This window comes from Leucopleurus acutus (genome assembly GCF_964270905.1).
Source record: "Leucopleurus acutus genome assembly, chromosome: 5".
NCBI lineage: Eukaryota > Metazoa > Chordata > Mammalia > Artiodactyla > Delphinidae > Leucopleurus > Leucopleurus acutus.
Window position 1 is genome coordinate 122,989,052 of NC_139147.1, and position 16,391 is coordinate 123,005,442.

A 16,391-nucleotide genomic window follows, 5' to 3' on the forward strand; every position below is an offset into this window, starting at 1 on the left:
ACTCCCACTTCTGTGTGTAGACCCTCATGGTGCAAACTGACCTGTTGGGGATGGGTTCACAGGAGGGTGACTCTGTGTGCCTGACTTCCAGCAGTAGTTCTTCTGTCTCTGGTATTAATGTGCAATGTGAGTTTCACTGAGCCAGCCACTGGGACAGAATGAATGAGATGCCATCTCTGTCCTAAAGACTGGGGACCAATGAGAGCTCCTGAGCATCACGGGCTGGAAGAGGTGTCTCTGTGGGGGATGGGGTGGGGGAGGAGGGCTCGGGGTTTAGTGAGAACCCAGGAGAGGAAGGAGGTATCATCCCCACTTAGACCACCTGGAGAATCAGCAAAGACTTCACACAAGTGGTTGAGCTAGGTCTTGAAAGACTGGTGGTATTTTCTAGGCAGCAGTGGGGTGGGGTTCAGGAGTGGGTCGTTCCAGGCAGATGGGGCCTTTTCAAGCTTGGGTACTTCACATTGTCTGAAGGGCCTGGCCAAGTTCAGTGAGGCTGGAGCTGACACACGACTCTGCCATTCTTTCCTGCCATGCTTCAAAGAACCATAGGAGGGTGCCTCCCACAAGCCCTTCTACTGCTCTTCCTCTGTCTGGGGATCAGAAAGAGTGAGAAGAGGGAGTACTCTCCTTCTTATGGCTCTGGGGCAGACCTCAGACCATGGGGTTAAAGTTATGGGAAGGCAAGTTCAGGCTCAATAACGAGGAAGCGCATTCTAACAACGTTGGCCTTTTCATATTAAAATAGTCTGCATAGTGAGGGAATGAGCTCCCCATCAATCAGTGACTTGCCCAAACACCGACAGCTAGTTAGACCAGGGTCAACATGCATACCCAGGGAGCCTGACTTCAAAGAGAGTGCCTTTTTAATTTTTTTCAACCAACGCTACCTCATACAAAACACCACAGAATTCTGAGCCTAGGATTAGGTCCGAGCTCATGGAAACGTAGCCACTTGCTGACTTTTGTATCTTAGTTTCTATTTAATGAGCAAACAGCAAGCCATGACATCAGGCATTTCCTTTTATTAGCTCTTAGTAGACTTCTGCTGAAATGGCTCAGATGTCCCGGGAACATGGTCTACAACCTCGTTGAAGAATGTGGGGAGAAAGATACATATACACACGTGTGTGTGTCTACATATGTCTATTTTGTGGTATGTCTCTGAGGTTGCTGCCTGCCCTGCGGGGGGCACTCAGAAGCGTTTCTGGAGGGCAATCCGGATATTCTTCAGCAGGCCCCACTTAGCTCGGCTCTTCCCACGCCCATCCGGTGTTACCACCTGCAATCAGAAGCAGAGAGCCATGGCACCAGCCACAAGGGAAGCAGCAGCTCCCAGGAGCCCGGCCCCGGCTGCGGGCCAGGCGCTACACACATCAGAGCATTAGCTCCTCATGTCAACAGCCAGGCTAGTGCCATGGACCCCATTTTACCAATGAAAAAACAAAGGCACAGAAGAACCAGGTAGCTTTCCTGAAGTCCCGCAGCTAATATGTGGTGGGGTTGGGATTTCACAGACAAGGTCCCACTTTTTAAGACAGTTCAAGGACTGACTGCTGATTACTGTGTTGTGGTTGTGACCCCAGGTGGGCTTCACCAGAGATTAGCCCCAGGGGTCCTCCCCCCAGTCCCTAGAAATTGCTTCTGTCACAGCTCTTATCATTTGTAAATTTCACTGAATGTGTTTAATTAATTTTCTTACCAGACGGTGAGCACCTTAAATGGGGTGTGGAGGCAATGACAGTCTTTCCTCTCTGTAATCCCAACAGTGGTTATGGTACAGAGAAGTTTCTTAGAAAAGTGAATGAAAGGTGAATAGAACCATTATTTGTACATCTGCCAACTGTTTCTCTTCGCAGCATCATACTATCTCTGATCACAGTGAATAGTCAATGCTCCCTAGAAAAGGCAGCTTACATTGGGTAGCAGAACCCTCCTAGAGGTCTCACCAACTCAGCTTAGATGAGGAGCTCTGTGCCTTACCTTGAAGGCGGTGGACTTCTCCACAACTATGGTCTGGCACCATTCCTATTCCTTCCTAATACACATTTACTGAGAAGGCATTTAGGGAGTGAGGTTAAGATCCAGGTATGAGAGACAGCCCACAGGATCAATCAGGATTCATGGGGCAGATGGGGCTAGTGGTGCAGTTTGGATGAGGAAGAGCAATGTTTGTACAAAGTATATGCAAAGGCTTTTATGTTTGTTTTCAAAGGGAAAGGGCAAAAAATAGACACCGTTATTATTATGCTCTCTAGTTTTACAAAATTTACTTTTAGTTTTAGAGAAAACAGGGTTTCATGAAAGATAAAGATTATGTTATACCTATGATGTTAGATTATTCATTGCTGGATAAAAATGGACATAACACATAGAGATAATCCTGATAAGGGTGGTATAAATGTGTAAGATATACACACAGAGCTATCAAGGGGCAATGAGGAAGGAATAACAGTGTTATGGTGGGTTGGGAATTGACTCATAAAAATAGGGAATTGAAGTTCTGCCTTAAAGTATAGTCAGGATCTCCAGAGATAAAGACTTGAGTGGGACATGTGAATGGGGCAGTGGGGAATGAGGTGTGTCTGTGAATCAGAGGATCAGATGAAACAGGACAGAAGAAACAGAGAACAGAACTTGAGATACTAAAGAAATTGAAATGATAGTTGGCATTCCCTCCCCTGCCCAAAAGGCTCAGATGGTTTTTCAAATGAATTCTACCAAACTTTTAAGAAAGAGTTGTTCTAGAAAATAGAAAAAGAGCAATAGTTTCCTAGTTCATTTTTCAAGCTAGTAAAATATTGATTCCAGAACCAGACAAAAGAAATATAAGCAAAATATTATAGGTCTGGTTCACGAATGATGAGAGATGCAGTACTCCAAAACAAAATATGAGCTAACTAAAACCAAGTATATTAAAAAAATAATACATCATGATCACATAGGGTTTAGTCCATGAATGCAAGTAGAGTTTAACATCAGAAAAATCAGTGTCATTAATTTCATTAATGCCTAAAGGAGAAAAGTCATATGATTATATCAAATAATACAAAAAATTCACAAAGTTGCACAAGCTCTCAGAAATTTAGAAGTAGAAACAATTTTCCTTAACTTAATAAGGTTTATATATAAAATTTACCACTGAATTATACACTTCAAAAGAGTGAATTTCTTAGTATGTGAACTATATTTTAATAAAACTTTTATAAAAAATGAAAAGTCAGAGCACTGTTAAAAAAAACTAAATCAAAAATCATCATAGCTCAATGGAGAAACATTAAGATCAGGAATAAGACAAGGATATTAACTCTCACAGCCACCATTTTCTGTAGGACCAATAGCCCTGGCCAAAGCTATAAGGAAAGAAAAAGAAATAGTGGTTCAAGACTTGTAGGGAAAGAGGTAAAACTATCATTATTTATAGACGATAGGATCATACGCCTGGAAAAACAAGCAGAATCAACAGAGAGACTCTCAGAATAATGAGATATTATTGATATTGCTGGAATCAAGATTATCCTACAAACACAGTAGTTTTTATTCTAAACCAGCAGTACATTAGAAAGTATAATCAGATATAAAAATAACATTAATAATATCAACTAAATCTGTAAAATATCTGGTTTAACCAGGAATATATAGTACCTCTATGGGAAGATTTTAAAACTCCATACTATTCTCCATAGTGGCTGTACCAATTCACATTCCCAACAGTGCAAGAGGGTTCCCTTTTCGCACACACTCTCCAGCATTTATTGTTTATACATTTTTTGATGATGGCCATTCTGACTGGTGTGAAATGATATCTCATTGTAGTTTTGATTTGCATTTCTCTAATGATTAATGACGTTGAGCATTCTTTCATGTGTTTGTTGGCAATCTGTATATCTTCTTTGGGGAAATGTCTATTTAGGTCTTCTGCTTATCTTTGGATTGGGCTGTTTGTTTTTTTGTTATTGAGCTGCATGAGCTGCTTGTAAATTTTGGAGATTAATCCTTTGTCAGTTGCTTCATTTGCAAATATTTTCTTCCATTCTGAGGGTTGTCTTTTCATCTTGTTTATGGTTTCTTTTGCTGTGCAAAAGCTTTTAAGTTTCATTAGGTCCCATTTTGTTTATTTTTGTTTTTATTTCCATTTCTCTAGGAGGTAGGTCAAAAAGGATCTTGCTGTGATTTATGTCATAGAGTGTTCTACGTATGATTTCCTCTAAGAGTTTTAAAGTGTCTGGCCTTACATTTAGGTATTTAATCCATTTTGAGTTAATTTTTGTGTATGGTGGTAGGGAGTGTTCTAATTTCATTCTTTAACATGTAGCTGTCCAGTTTTCCCAGCACAATTTATTGAAGAGACTGTCTTTTCTCCATTGTATATCCTTGCCTCCTTTATCAAAGATAAGGTGTCCATATGTGTGTGGGTTTATCTCTGGGCTTTCTATCCTGTTCCATTGATCTATATTTCTGTTTTTGTGCCAGTACCATACTCTCTTGACTACTGTAGCTTTGTAGTATAGTCTGAAGACAGGGAGTCTGATTCCTCCAGTTCCGTTTTTCTTTCTCAAGATTGCTTTGGCTATTTGGGGTCTTTTGTGTTTCCATACAAATTGTGAGACTTTTTGTTCTAGTTCTGTGAAAAATGCCAGTGGTAGTTTGATAGGGATTGCACTGAATCTGTAGATTGGTTTGGGTAGTATAGTCATTTTCACAATGTTGATTCTTCCAAGCCAGGAACATGGTATACCTTTCCATCTATTTGTATCATCTTTAATTTCTTTCATCAGTGTCTTATAATTTTCCACATACAGGTCTTTTGTCTCCTTAGGTAGGTTTATTCCTAGATATTTTGTTCTTTTTGTTGCAATGGTAAATGGGAGTGTTTTCTTAATTTCACTTTCAGATTTTTCATCATTAGTGTATCGGAATGCAAGAGATTTCTGTGCATTAATTTTGTATCCTGCAACTTTACCAAATTCATTGATTAGCTCTAATAGTTTTCTGGTAGCATCTTTCGGATTCTCCATGTATAGTATCATCTCATCTACAAACAGTGGCAACTTTACTTCTTTTCCGACTTGGATTCCCTTCATTTCTTTTTCTTCTCTTATTGCTGTGGGTAAACTTCCAAAACTATGCTGAATAATAGTGGTGAGAGTGGGCAACCTTGTCTTGTTCCTGATCTTAGTGGAAATGCTTTCAGTTTTTCACCATTGAGGATGATGTTGGCTGTGGGTCTGTCATATATGGTCTTTATTATGTTGAGGTAAATTTCCTCTTTGCCTACTTTCTGGAGGGTTTTTATCATATATGGGTTTTGAATTTTGTCAAAAGCTTTCTCTGGATCTATTGAGATGATCAAATGGTTTTTATACTTCAATTTGTTAATATGGTGTATTACATTGATTGATTTCAGTATACTGAAGAATCCTTGCATTCCTGGGATAAACCCCACTTGATCATGGTGTATGATCCTTTTAATGTGCTGTTGGATTCTGTTTGCTAGTATTTTGTTGAGGATTTTTGCATCTATGTTCATCAGTGATATTGGCCTGTAGTTTTCTTTCTTTGTGACATCTTTGTCTGGTTTTGGTATCAGGGTGATGGTGGCCTTGTAGAATGAGTTTGGGAGTGTTCCTCTCTCTGCTATATTTTGGAAGACTTTGAGAAAGTTAGGTGTTAGCTCTTCTCTAAATGTTTGATAGAATGCACTATGAAGCCATCTGCTCCTTGGCTTTTTTTCTTGGAAGATTTTTAATCGCAGTTTCAATTTCAGTGCTTGTGATTGGTCTGTTCATATTTTCTATTTCTTCCTGGTTCAGTCTCAGAAGGTTGTGCATTTCTAAGAATTTGCCCATTTCTTTCAGGTTGTCCATTTTATTGGCATATAGTTGCTTGTAGTAATCTCTCATGATCCTTTGTATTTGTGCAGTGTCAGTTGTTACTTCTCCTTTTTCATTTCTAATTCTATTGATTTGAGTCTTCTCCGTTTTTTTCTTGATGAGTCTGGCTAATGTTTTATCAATTTTGTTTATCTTCTCAAAGAACCAGCTTTTAGTTTTATTGCTCTTTGCTATCATTTCCTTCATTTCTTTTTCATTTACTTCTGATCTGATCTTTATGGTTTCCTTCCTTCTGCTAACTTTGGGGTTTTTTTTTTTTGTTGTTCTTCTTTCTCTAATTGCTTTAGCTGTAAGATTAGGTTGTTTTTTTTGAGATGTTTCTTGTTTCTTAAGGTAAGATTGTATTGCTATAAACTTCCCTGATAAAACTGCTTTTGCTGCATCCCATAGGTTTTGGGTCATCATGTTTTCATTGTCATTTGTTTCTAGGTATTTTTTGATTTCCTTTGATTTCTTCAGTAATCTCTTGGTTATTAAGTAGTGTATTGTTTAGCTTCCATGTGTTTGTATTTTTTACAGATTTTTTCCTGTAATTGATATCTAGTCTCATAGCGTTGTGGTCGGAAAAGATACTTGATATGATTTCAATTTTCTTAAATTTACCAGGGCTTGATTTATGACCCAAGATATGATCTATCCTGGAGAATGTTCCATAATTACTTGAGAAGAAAGTGTATTCTGTTGTTTTTGGATGGAATGTCCTATAAATATCAATTAAGTCCATCTTGTTTATTGTATCATTTAAAGCTTGTGTTTCCTTATTTATTTTCATTTTGGATGATCTGTCCATTGGTGAAAGTGGAGTGTTCAAGTCCCCTACTATGATTGTGTTACTGTCGATTTCACCTTTTATGGCTGTTAGTATTTGCCTTATGTATTGAAGGTGCTCCTATGTTGGGTGCATATATTTTACAATTGTTATATCTTCTTCTTGGATTGATCCCTTGATCATTATATAGTGTCCTTCTTCGTCTCTTGTAATAGTCTTTTTTTAAAGTCTATTTTGTCTGATATGAGAATTGCTACTCCAGCTTTCTTTTGATTTCCGTCTGCATGGAATATCTTTCTCCATCCCCTCTCTTTCAGTCTGTATATGTCCCTAGGTCTGAAGTGGGTCTCTTGTAGACAGCATATATATGGGTCTTGTTTTTGTATGCATTCAGGCAGTCTATGTCTTTTGGTTGGAGCATTTAATCCATTTACATTTAAGGAAATTATCAATATGTATGCTCCTATTACCATTTTCTTAATTGTTTTGGGTTTGTTATTGTCTTTTCCTTCTCTTGTGCTTCCTGCCTAGAGAAGTTCCTTTAGCATTTACTATAAAGCTGATTTGGTGGTGCTGAATTCTATTAGCTTTTGCTTGTCTGTAAAGGTTTTAGTTTCTCTGTCAAATCTGAACGAGATTCTTGCTGGATAGAGTGATCTTGGTTGTAGGTTTTTCTCCTTTATCACTTTAAATATGTCCTGCCACTCCCTTCTGGCTTGCAGAGTTTCTGCTGAAAGGTCAGCTTTAACCGTATGGTGATTCCCTTGTATGTTATTTGTTGTTTTTCCCTTGCTACTTTTAATATTTTTTTCTTTGTATTTAACTTTTGATAGTTTGCTTAATATGTGTCTTGGAGTGTTTCTCCTTGGATTTTCCTGTATGGGACTCTCTGTGCTTCTTGGACTTGATTAACTATTTCCTTTCCCATATTAGGGAAGTTTTCAACTATAATCTCTTCAAATATTTTCTCAGTCCCTTTCTTTTTCTCTTCTTCTTCTGGAACCCCTATAATTCGAATGTTGATGCGTTTAGTGTTGTCCCAGATGTCTCAGAGACTGTCCTCAATTATTTTCATTTTTTTTTTCTTTATTCTGCTCTGTAGTAGTTATTTCCACTATTTTATCTTCCAGGTCACTTATCAGTTCTTCTGCCTCAGTTATTATGCTATTGGTCCCTTCTAGAGAATTTTTAATTTCATTTATTGTGTTGTTCATCACTGTTTGTTTGCTCTTTAGTTCTTCTAGGTCCTTGTTGAACGTTTCTTGTATTTTCTTCATTCTATTTCCAAGATGTGGGATCATCTTTACTATCATTATTCTGAATTCTTTTTCATGTAGACTGCCTATTTCCTCTTCATTTGTTAAGTCTGGTGGGTTTTTACCTTGCTCCTTCATCTGCTGTGTGTTTCTCTGTCTTCTCATTTGGTTAACTTACGGTGTTTGGGGTCTCCCTTTCATAGACTGCAGGTTCGTAGTTCCCATTGTTTTTAGTGTCTGCCCCCAGCGGCTAAGGTTGGTTCTGTGGGTTGTGTAGGCTTCCTGGTGGAGGGGACTTGTGCCTGTGTTCTGGTGGGTGAGGCTGTGTCTTGTCTTTCTGGTGGGCAGGTCCACGTCTGGTGGTGTGTCTTAGAGTATTTGTGGGCTTATTATGATTTTAGGCAGCCTCTCTGTTAATGGGTGGATTGTGTTCCTGTCTTGCTAGTTGTTTGGCATAGGGTGTCCCGCACTAGAGCTTGCTGGTCGTTGAGTGGAGCTGGGTCTTGGCATTGAGATGGAGATCTCTGGGAGATTATCGCCATTTGATATTAAGTGGAGCTGGGAGGTCTCTGGTGGACCAATGTTCTGAACTTGGCTCTCCCACCTCAGAGGCACAGCCCTCACACCTGGCTGGAGCACCAAGAGCCTGTCATCCACATGGCTCAGAATAAAAGGGAGAAAAAGAAAGAATGAAAGAAAGAAAGAAAGAAAGAAAGAAAGAATATAAAATAAAATAAAGTTATTAAATTAAAAATAATTATTAACATAATTTTTTTAAAGTAATTTTAAAAAAAAAGAAAGAAAGAAAGAAATAAGAGAGCAACCAAACCAAAACACAAATCCACCAATGAGAACAAGTGGTAAAAACTATACTAAAAAACAAAACAAAACAGAAAAACCAAATAAACAGAAAAAAGATGGACAGACAGAACCCTAGGACAAATGGTAAAAGCAAAGCTATACAGACAAAATCACACTAAGAAGCATAAACATACACACTCACAAAAAGAGGAAAAGGGGGAAAAAAAAGTATCGTTGCTCCCAAAGTCCACCTCCTCAATTTGGGATGATTTGTTCTCTATTCAGGTATTCCACAGATGCAGGGCACATCAAGTTGATTGTGGAGATTTAATCTGCTGCTACTGAGGCTGCTGGGAGAGATTTTCCTTTCTCTTCTTTGTTCGCACAGCTCCTGGGGTTCAGCTTTGGATTTGGACCCGCCTCTGCGTGTAGGTCGCTGGAGGGCGTCTGTTCTTTGCTCAGACAGGACGGGGTTAAAGTAGCTGCTGATTCGGGGGCTCCGGCTCACTCAGGCTGGGGGTGGGGAGGGGTACGGATGCGGGGCGAGCAGAGGCCGACGTGACATTACAGCAGCATGAGGCCCACCGTGCGTTCTCCCGGGGAAGTTGTCCCTGGATCCCGGGACCCTGGCAGTGGCGGGCTGTACAGCCTCCCTGGAAGGGAGGTGTGGAGAGTGACCTGTGCTTGCACACAGGCTTCTTGGTGGCGGCAGCAGCAGCCTGAGCATCCCATGCCAGTCTCTGGGGTCTGCGCTGATAGCTGCGCCTTGCGCCTGTCCCTGGAGCTCCTTTAAGCAGCACTCTTAATCCCCTCTCCTCGCGCACCAGCAAACAAAGAGGCAAGAGAAAGTCTCTTGCCTCTTAGGCAGGTCCAGACTTTTCCCCGGACTCCCTCCCAGCTAGCCGTGGTGCACTAACCCCCTGCAGGCTGTGTTCACGCCGCAAACCCCAGTTCTCTCCCTGTGCTCTGACCGAAGCCGGAGCCTCAGCTCCCAGCCCCGGCCGTCCCGGCGGGTGAGCAGACAAGCCTCTCGGGCTGGTGAGTGCTGGTCAGCACTGATCCTCTGTGCGGGAATCTCTCTGCTTTGCCCTCTGCACCCCTGTTGCTGCGCTCTCCTCCACACCTCTGAAGCTTCCCCCCCTCCGCCTCCCGCAGTCTCCGCCCACGAAGGGGCTTCCTAGTGTGTGGAAACCTTTCCTCCTTCACAGCTCCCTCCCACTGGTGCAGGTCCGTCCCTATTCTTTTGTCTCTGTTTTTTCTTTTTTCTTTTGCTCTACCCAGGTACGTGGGGAGTTTCTTGCCTTTTGCGAGGTCTGAAGTCTTCTGCCAGTGTTCAGCAGGTGTTCTGTAGGAGTTGTTCCACATGTAGATGTATTTCTGATGTATTTGTGGGAAGGTGATCTCCACGTCTTACTCTTCCGCCATCTTCAGAAATTCTCCATTTTAAGGATTTTTAAAACAAAACTTCAAAAGGTCAAACCATGAAAAAAATAATTGATGACTTTGATAACATCAAAATTGAAGATTTCTGCTGTTTCATGACATACACGATGAACAAAGTTATAGACAAATGTCAGAATGGAGAAGATATTATCAATGTCTAAAGCCATTATCTAGAATATATAAGGTCATACTACAAATCACCTAGGAAAAGAAAAATGCAATAGGAAAATGGGCAAAAGATATTTAGCAGGCTATTTACAGAAGAGGAAATCCTGAAAACAACCATACGAAATGAAATTTTAAACAATAAGGAGATAGCACTTTATACCTATTGGGCTAGCAAAATAGTAAAAGCTGGATCATGTCAAATGTAGGTGGGGCTTAAGATATGGGGTCCTCATTCATTCCTTATGGAAGAGTACATGCGTGCAGTCCAATCAAGTATGCACACACTCTACCCCCCAGCAATTTCACTCATGGTGTACGTCTGATAAGGGCTGAATTGTGTCCTCCCAAAATTCTTGTGTTGAAGTCCTATTCCCAGTACTTCAGAATGTGACTTATTTAGAGATAGTGCCTTTAAAGAGGCGATTAAGTTAAAATGAGGTCATTATGGAGGGTCTTAATCCAATCTGACTGTTATCCTTATAAGGAGAGGAAGTTTGGACACACAGAGACACACCAGAGGTGCACTCACACAAGAAAGGCCCCTGTGAGGGCACAGGGAGAAGGCAGATGTCTGCAAGCCAAGAGGAGAAGCCTCAGAAGAAAGCAGACCCACCAAAACCTTGACCTTAGACTCCTGGCCTCCAGAACTGTGAGAAAATACATTTCTGTTGTTTATGCCACTGAGTCTGCAGCATTTTGATGTGGCAGCCCTAGCAAACTAATACAATGTCCCAGAGAAAGTCCCACGTCCCTATCCCACCCACAAAATGTCAGGAATGAGGCTGTTTACTGCAGCATTATTGGAGGTCACCTGGGTGTCCATCCTGGCTGAATAGACAGGTAAAACTTGGTGAACAAACACACACTGTAAAGGATGAGGCAGCATTAGGAGTTAGGGACTAAATGTGCCCAGTGACATGGATGGATCATTAAAAACACAGTGTTCAGGGGAAAACGGTAAGACACAGTAAGTTATGTAACAATACTAGCATTTGTGCAAATTAATAACACATTCAAAACAATACACGCCATGTAAGAACACATAAAGGCAGCAAGATGCACATAAAACATATTAGAATGGATATCTAGGGAGGGTCACAAAAGGAAACAAATACATGAACAAGAAAAGGGCCTTGCATGCACCAGTACTGGTAAAGGACCATGAATTGAGGTGTCTGACTAATTCAACCTTCTGTGTATGAGGTTAAAAATGATAGGTCCAGCTTGAGCCTGAATTAGACTCATTCCAGGGTTCTAACCTATTGGCAGGGCAAGTAGGGAGGGACCAATAGGGTTCTATTTACGTGAACGATCAAGAGGCCTTTGGGAAAAGAATGAATTCTAAGGAGATGACTGCAAACCACTTTGATTTCGTTTCAGGGCATGGAGTCACGGTGAGTATGTGGGTAGGTGAGCGGGTAGTTTTGGGGTAGTTATTCCGAATGTGGACTAGTGTTGGTCACTCAAATTCCTCTAACCCCACCCCCTGAAGATGTGTGTCTCAGCCTAAGGTGGAGTGTCTGCAGTAGGGACAGAAGAAAAACCAGAGGGGGATTTCATGAAACTGAAGTAAGATGCCCAGGAAGGCCAAGCAGCCCTGCTCTGTGGCTGGAGTTCCAGCCTGAGTGTGGCCTGAGCAGGTAGGAAGAAGTACTGCAGATGCTCAGTTTATCTGGCAGGACCACTTCCTGAGCACACGTGAGGCACTGTTGGGGGGTGGGATCCAGTATAGACTGAGAAGGAATTTGAGAGGATGGGTGGGGCGAAGGGTGGGTGCCTTTCCTGAAAAGCTATAGGGAAAGACCCAGAACAGTACCAGTTTGTGAGTATTCTGGGGCCTGAATGTTTACCTCCAAGTCAGATGTAACCTGAGATATCTGGTCTACCTCAGATTGTGGTAGGCAGAATAATGGCCCCCCAAGTCCATGTCCTCTTCCCAGGAACCGGTGAACATTTTATGTTACATGGCAAAGGGGGATTAAGGTTGCTAGTCAGCTGGCTTCAAGATAGGGAGATTATCCTGAATCATCAGGTGGATCCAGTATGATCCCAAGAGTCCTTCAAAGTCAAAGAGGAGGCAGAATCGAACCAGAGAGATGATGGTGTGAGAAGGACTCAGCCTAGCATTATTGGCTTTGGATATGGAAGAGGCCATGAGCCAAGGAATGTGGGCAGCTGCGTGAAGCCAGAAAAGGGGAGGAAATGAACTTTCCCCTAGAGCCTCCGGAAAGCACACAGCCCTGCTCACTCCTTAGATTTCTGGTCTCCGGAATTGTTAAGTTAATAGGTAAAATTGTATTGTGTAAGCTACTAATTTGTTACAGCGGCAACAGGAAACCAGTGCGCATGTGGAAAGTTAGATATTTCATAGGAAGACTTCCTGGAAGTTAGCAGAGATTTGCAGTCAGAGGGAGACATCAAGGTGAGGAGGCTGTTTTCAAAAATGGGGGCCGTGGTCATCAGGTACACTGAGGTTTAGATGAAAAGCAGGAGGAGGAACTGAGGTCACAGGGTATGTGATTTGCCTAAAAACACATCTCCATTCCTTCAAAAAATATCAACAAGGCGCTGGGTCATTAGAAGCTCTCAGCTGGAGACTTGGGAGCCAAGAGAGGTGAGGAAGGCCGGCACGATGCCTGTCCTTGCTGAGCTTGCCGCCTAGCAGACTGGGGGCTTGGACCCAGGTACACCCGCCCAAGTCCAAAGATCTTCCCAACGCATGATCTTGCCTCGCAAGAAAAATAAAAGTGCCGCTCTCACGGCTGTTGCTCTGACAACATTCTCCCAGAGAGTGGTGCCAGGTCCCTAAGGCTGAGCCCACTCTGCCTAGACTTTGCTGCATCTGATTATCTGATTATGGTACAGGGGATGAAGAGCTCCTGCCTTAGATGAGACCTAGGTTCCCACTCAACTCCTTTGAGTTACACGAGGCCAGACTCTTTTCCTCTCTGAGCCTCAGTTTCCTCATCTGTAAAATGGAGGCAATAACTCCCTGCCTTCCGAGCGGTTGGGATGATCAGTGATAATGAATATACAGTGTCTGACACAGAGTCAGCCTTCAATAAGTGAGACCTTTAAAAAGCATTAAAGTTAATTTTCATGCTTTGTCTATTAGACTACATATAAAATCCCCCCAAAAAAATCAAGCGACAGACTATGAAAATCAAATATAAAAGGTGTTATTTCACTTCCTTTACAAAAGGATGTATGGTGGAAATATTGCATTTTGGATAAGAAATGATTCTGCTGCCTTGTTACAGCATTTTAAATGAAACCTTTCAGGAATACCTGCTTCGAACTGATGCTGAAGGAAAAATACTTCGATTTTATAGGAAGGAGCTAAAGTCATTACTTTTATGAAGCTTTATAAATGTCATTCAAACACACCATCTTCTTTTCATTTGCTATTGAAGCCTTTACTTATGCAAATCATGACAAATGTAAAGGAAAGCCAAGCTTCCCCTGGAATGCTAATATAATCACAAAGAGGGAGGAAGAATTACTTCTGAAGGAAAAATCTATATTGCAGCTCTGTGAGTCAGATGAAAATGAAGCTTCCAGAAAACCTCATTAGTTAGTGCTCTGCTCATTAAGAAATTGTGTTAAAAAGCAAAGAAACTGGAATGAGTTTCCTTCCCTTATAGGGAGCGCAAATTCATCACATAAACACAATTTCAGGGGGATTGTTATTTCTTGATTGATGGTGAAAAACACTTAACAGCTCTCAGGCATCTTATGGTACTTTGTAATTATTAATTTTATTTATTTAGACGTTCGTTCATAGATTCATTTGTTTGGTCACGTTTTCACTCATGTATTAATTCAATAACCATTAAGAACCATTAAGCTATGTGCACAGTGCTGGTAAGGCATTGTGGCAGAAGGAAAGATGAATTAGACGTGAATTTTGTTTTCAAGGGGTTCAAAATTTAAGATGGATGACAAAATATCTACCTGAGAAAGGCTGACACACTCCTGTCTCTCCACCCCCGTCCTTGGCCCTAGCATCTAAAAATGACTTAAGATACACACAAAAAAATATTAGTAACAGCACCGAGTGCGCCCTTCATGAGGAATTAAAAAAAAAATGAGAAGGCAGATGGAATTAGATTGAAGGAAAACTCCATAGTCAAAAGGACCTGCTGTCAAACATGGTAGCAACTGTGGGTGTTCCGTGCTCTGGAGAGAAGAGTATCAACAAGAATTGGTCTATGGGGCAACTGACGGACAGGGTACCTGGCTGGGGTCTAACACGAGGAGTAACCAGGCGACTTTCTCATCCTACGTCCTTCCCGTGTGAGTGTCTGACCTCCGTGGAGGGGGAGGGGATGCACATGGGTGCCAGGCTCCAGAAGCAGAGCATCGGGATGGAGTAGAGAGCCCCCTCCGCCTGCCTCCAGGAGACTTGCTTCTGGTATAATGACCAAGAGCATAGTCCTGCCCCACCCTACATCCTGCTTCCCTTTATCACCAGAGGTAGCAACCAATCAGATTCTCTTCTGCAAACATGTGACCAGAGCCCAAGGGCGTGAAGCTAGTCAGATTGTATTGGTCGCACAGAGCATGGGCCAGGAACCTCCAAAACCACATGCAAGCTGCATTTAGGGGAGGAGAAACAATGGGCTAGCTGAAAATGGTGCAGATTTAGAGAGAAGCAGAGATGGAAGGAGGGGCTGTGGGCGACACAGAAGAAGGGAATAGAGAGAGAGGGATTGATTGAGAGATTGAGAATAAACTGATGGCTTTCCAGCTTTTTTGGGTATCAGATGTATGTCCTGGCTGGAAGGGGTCTCATGAGACTCCCTTCTCTCTCGGGCTTTTCAATAGCCGAAATGAATGGATTTATTCTCTTTACTTCTAAAGAATCCCTGATTAAGACTTAATCTACTCTGATTCCTAAGAACACCATCATGGCTGTACAGTAAGATAGCTCTAGGCAGTCTTGACATTTTTCTTCCCTTTCTCCTTTGAATATCAATAAAATTATACCCATGAATGTATTTCCCCTGGGGATATAAAGCAGAATCAACCTTGCATCACAAAAAAGATAGGAATAATCTTGTCCCTTCCATTATTTGGAGTCCATCCTGGCTTACTCACTGGCTATTCCTTAACTTTCAGATAAACAACAAATAAATTTTTTTAGTATTATAAGTATATCCTAAATACTGCATGAGACATACTAACACTAAAAATTTATTCATTGCTTGTGACATACTAACACTAAAAATTTATTCACTGCATTGTATAATTATAAATTTATAATTAAATTTAGATTAATTATAATTTATATTGCTTAAATCTGATACCCTATCCTTGCTTTGATTCACCGCTGACGCTAATACTTAACTCTTTTTTTGTCCTTCTCACACCACAATTATTTGTTTGCTAGACCCTGAGCTCCGTGAAGGCAAGAATTACGTCTTATTTTCCTCGGAACTCTACATACTAACACAATACCTGACACAAATGTTTTCTGAATCAAAGCGAACTGACGATTCTCATTTGCAAAGTTGGCTGAGGCCAGAGGCCCTCCCTGTGCCCTTGAGTTAATGAGTTTTCTGGGAGTAGAGAGGGAGGTCATATGGTGGGTTCCATGACCTCATGATCAATCCTAACAGAGCTGTATCCATAGTGGATGAAGAACTTCCAACTGAGAAATAAAGTGTCTGGTACCTTGCAGATGTCACTCCACTGCCCAGGACCGTTATCGTTGACAGCTCTCACTTTAAACAGATACTCGGTGTTGGGGGTCAGGTTGTGCAGCTCCAGGTTCTGCTGCGTTATATCCCGAATTTGTGCACAGAGCTCTGCCTGCACATTGTTAGGAGGGGAATTAATGAGTTCGTAGAATTCCATCTCAAAAGAGTCCACGTCTTCTATTGGGCATGTCCAGTAAACCTAGGAAGAAATGAACATGTCAGTGGGTTACTAGCACACACCATTCAGCTTTCTTTCCCATGAAGATCTGTGTCGTGGACTCTCTGGGGTGAGTTTAAGCTGACTCATCCCCTCTAGCTGCTGAAGACTTTGAATTAGACCTTGTGCAACAGTCCTGAA

The 16,391-nt window shown here is 41.6% G+C and overlaps 1 protein-coding gene across 1 annotated transcript in view; it reads right to left on the reverse strand.

Moving 5' to 3' along the window:
- Positions 1-1,195: 1,195 nt before the first annotated feature.
- Positions 1,196-16,391, reverse strand: part of TRIM42 (tripartite motif containing 42) — a gene marked incomplete at both ends in the record, with an annotated part of 29,400 nt that continues 14,204 nt past the window's right edge. The window contains 2 exons of the mRNA XM_082839530.1: positions 1,196-1,282; positions 16,008-16,232. Of these exons, the coding sequence (XP_082695656.1) occupies positions 1,196-1,282; positions 16,008-16,232 (312 nt within the window). The remainder of the gene's footprint in view (positions 1,283-16,007; positions 16,233-16,391) is intronic.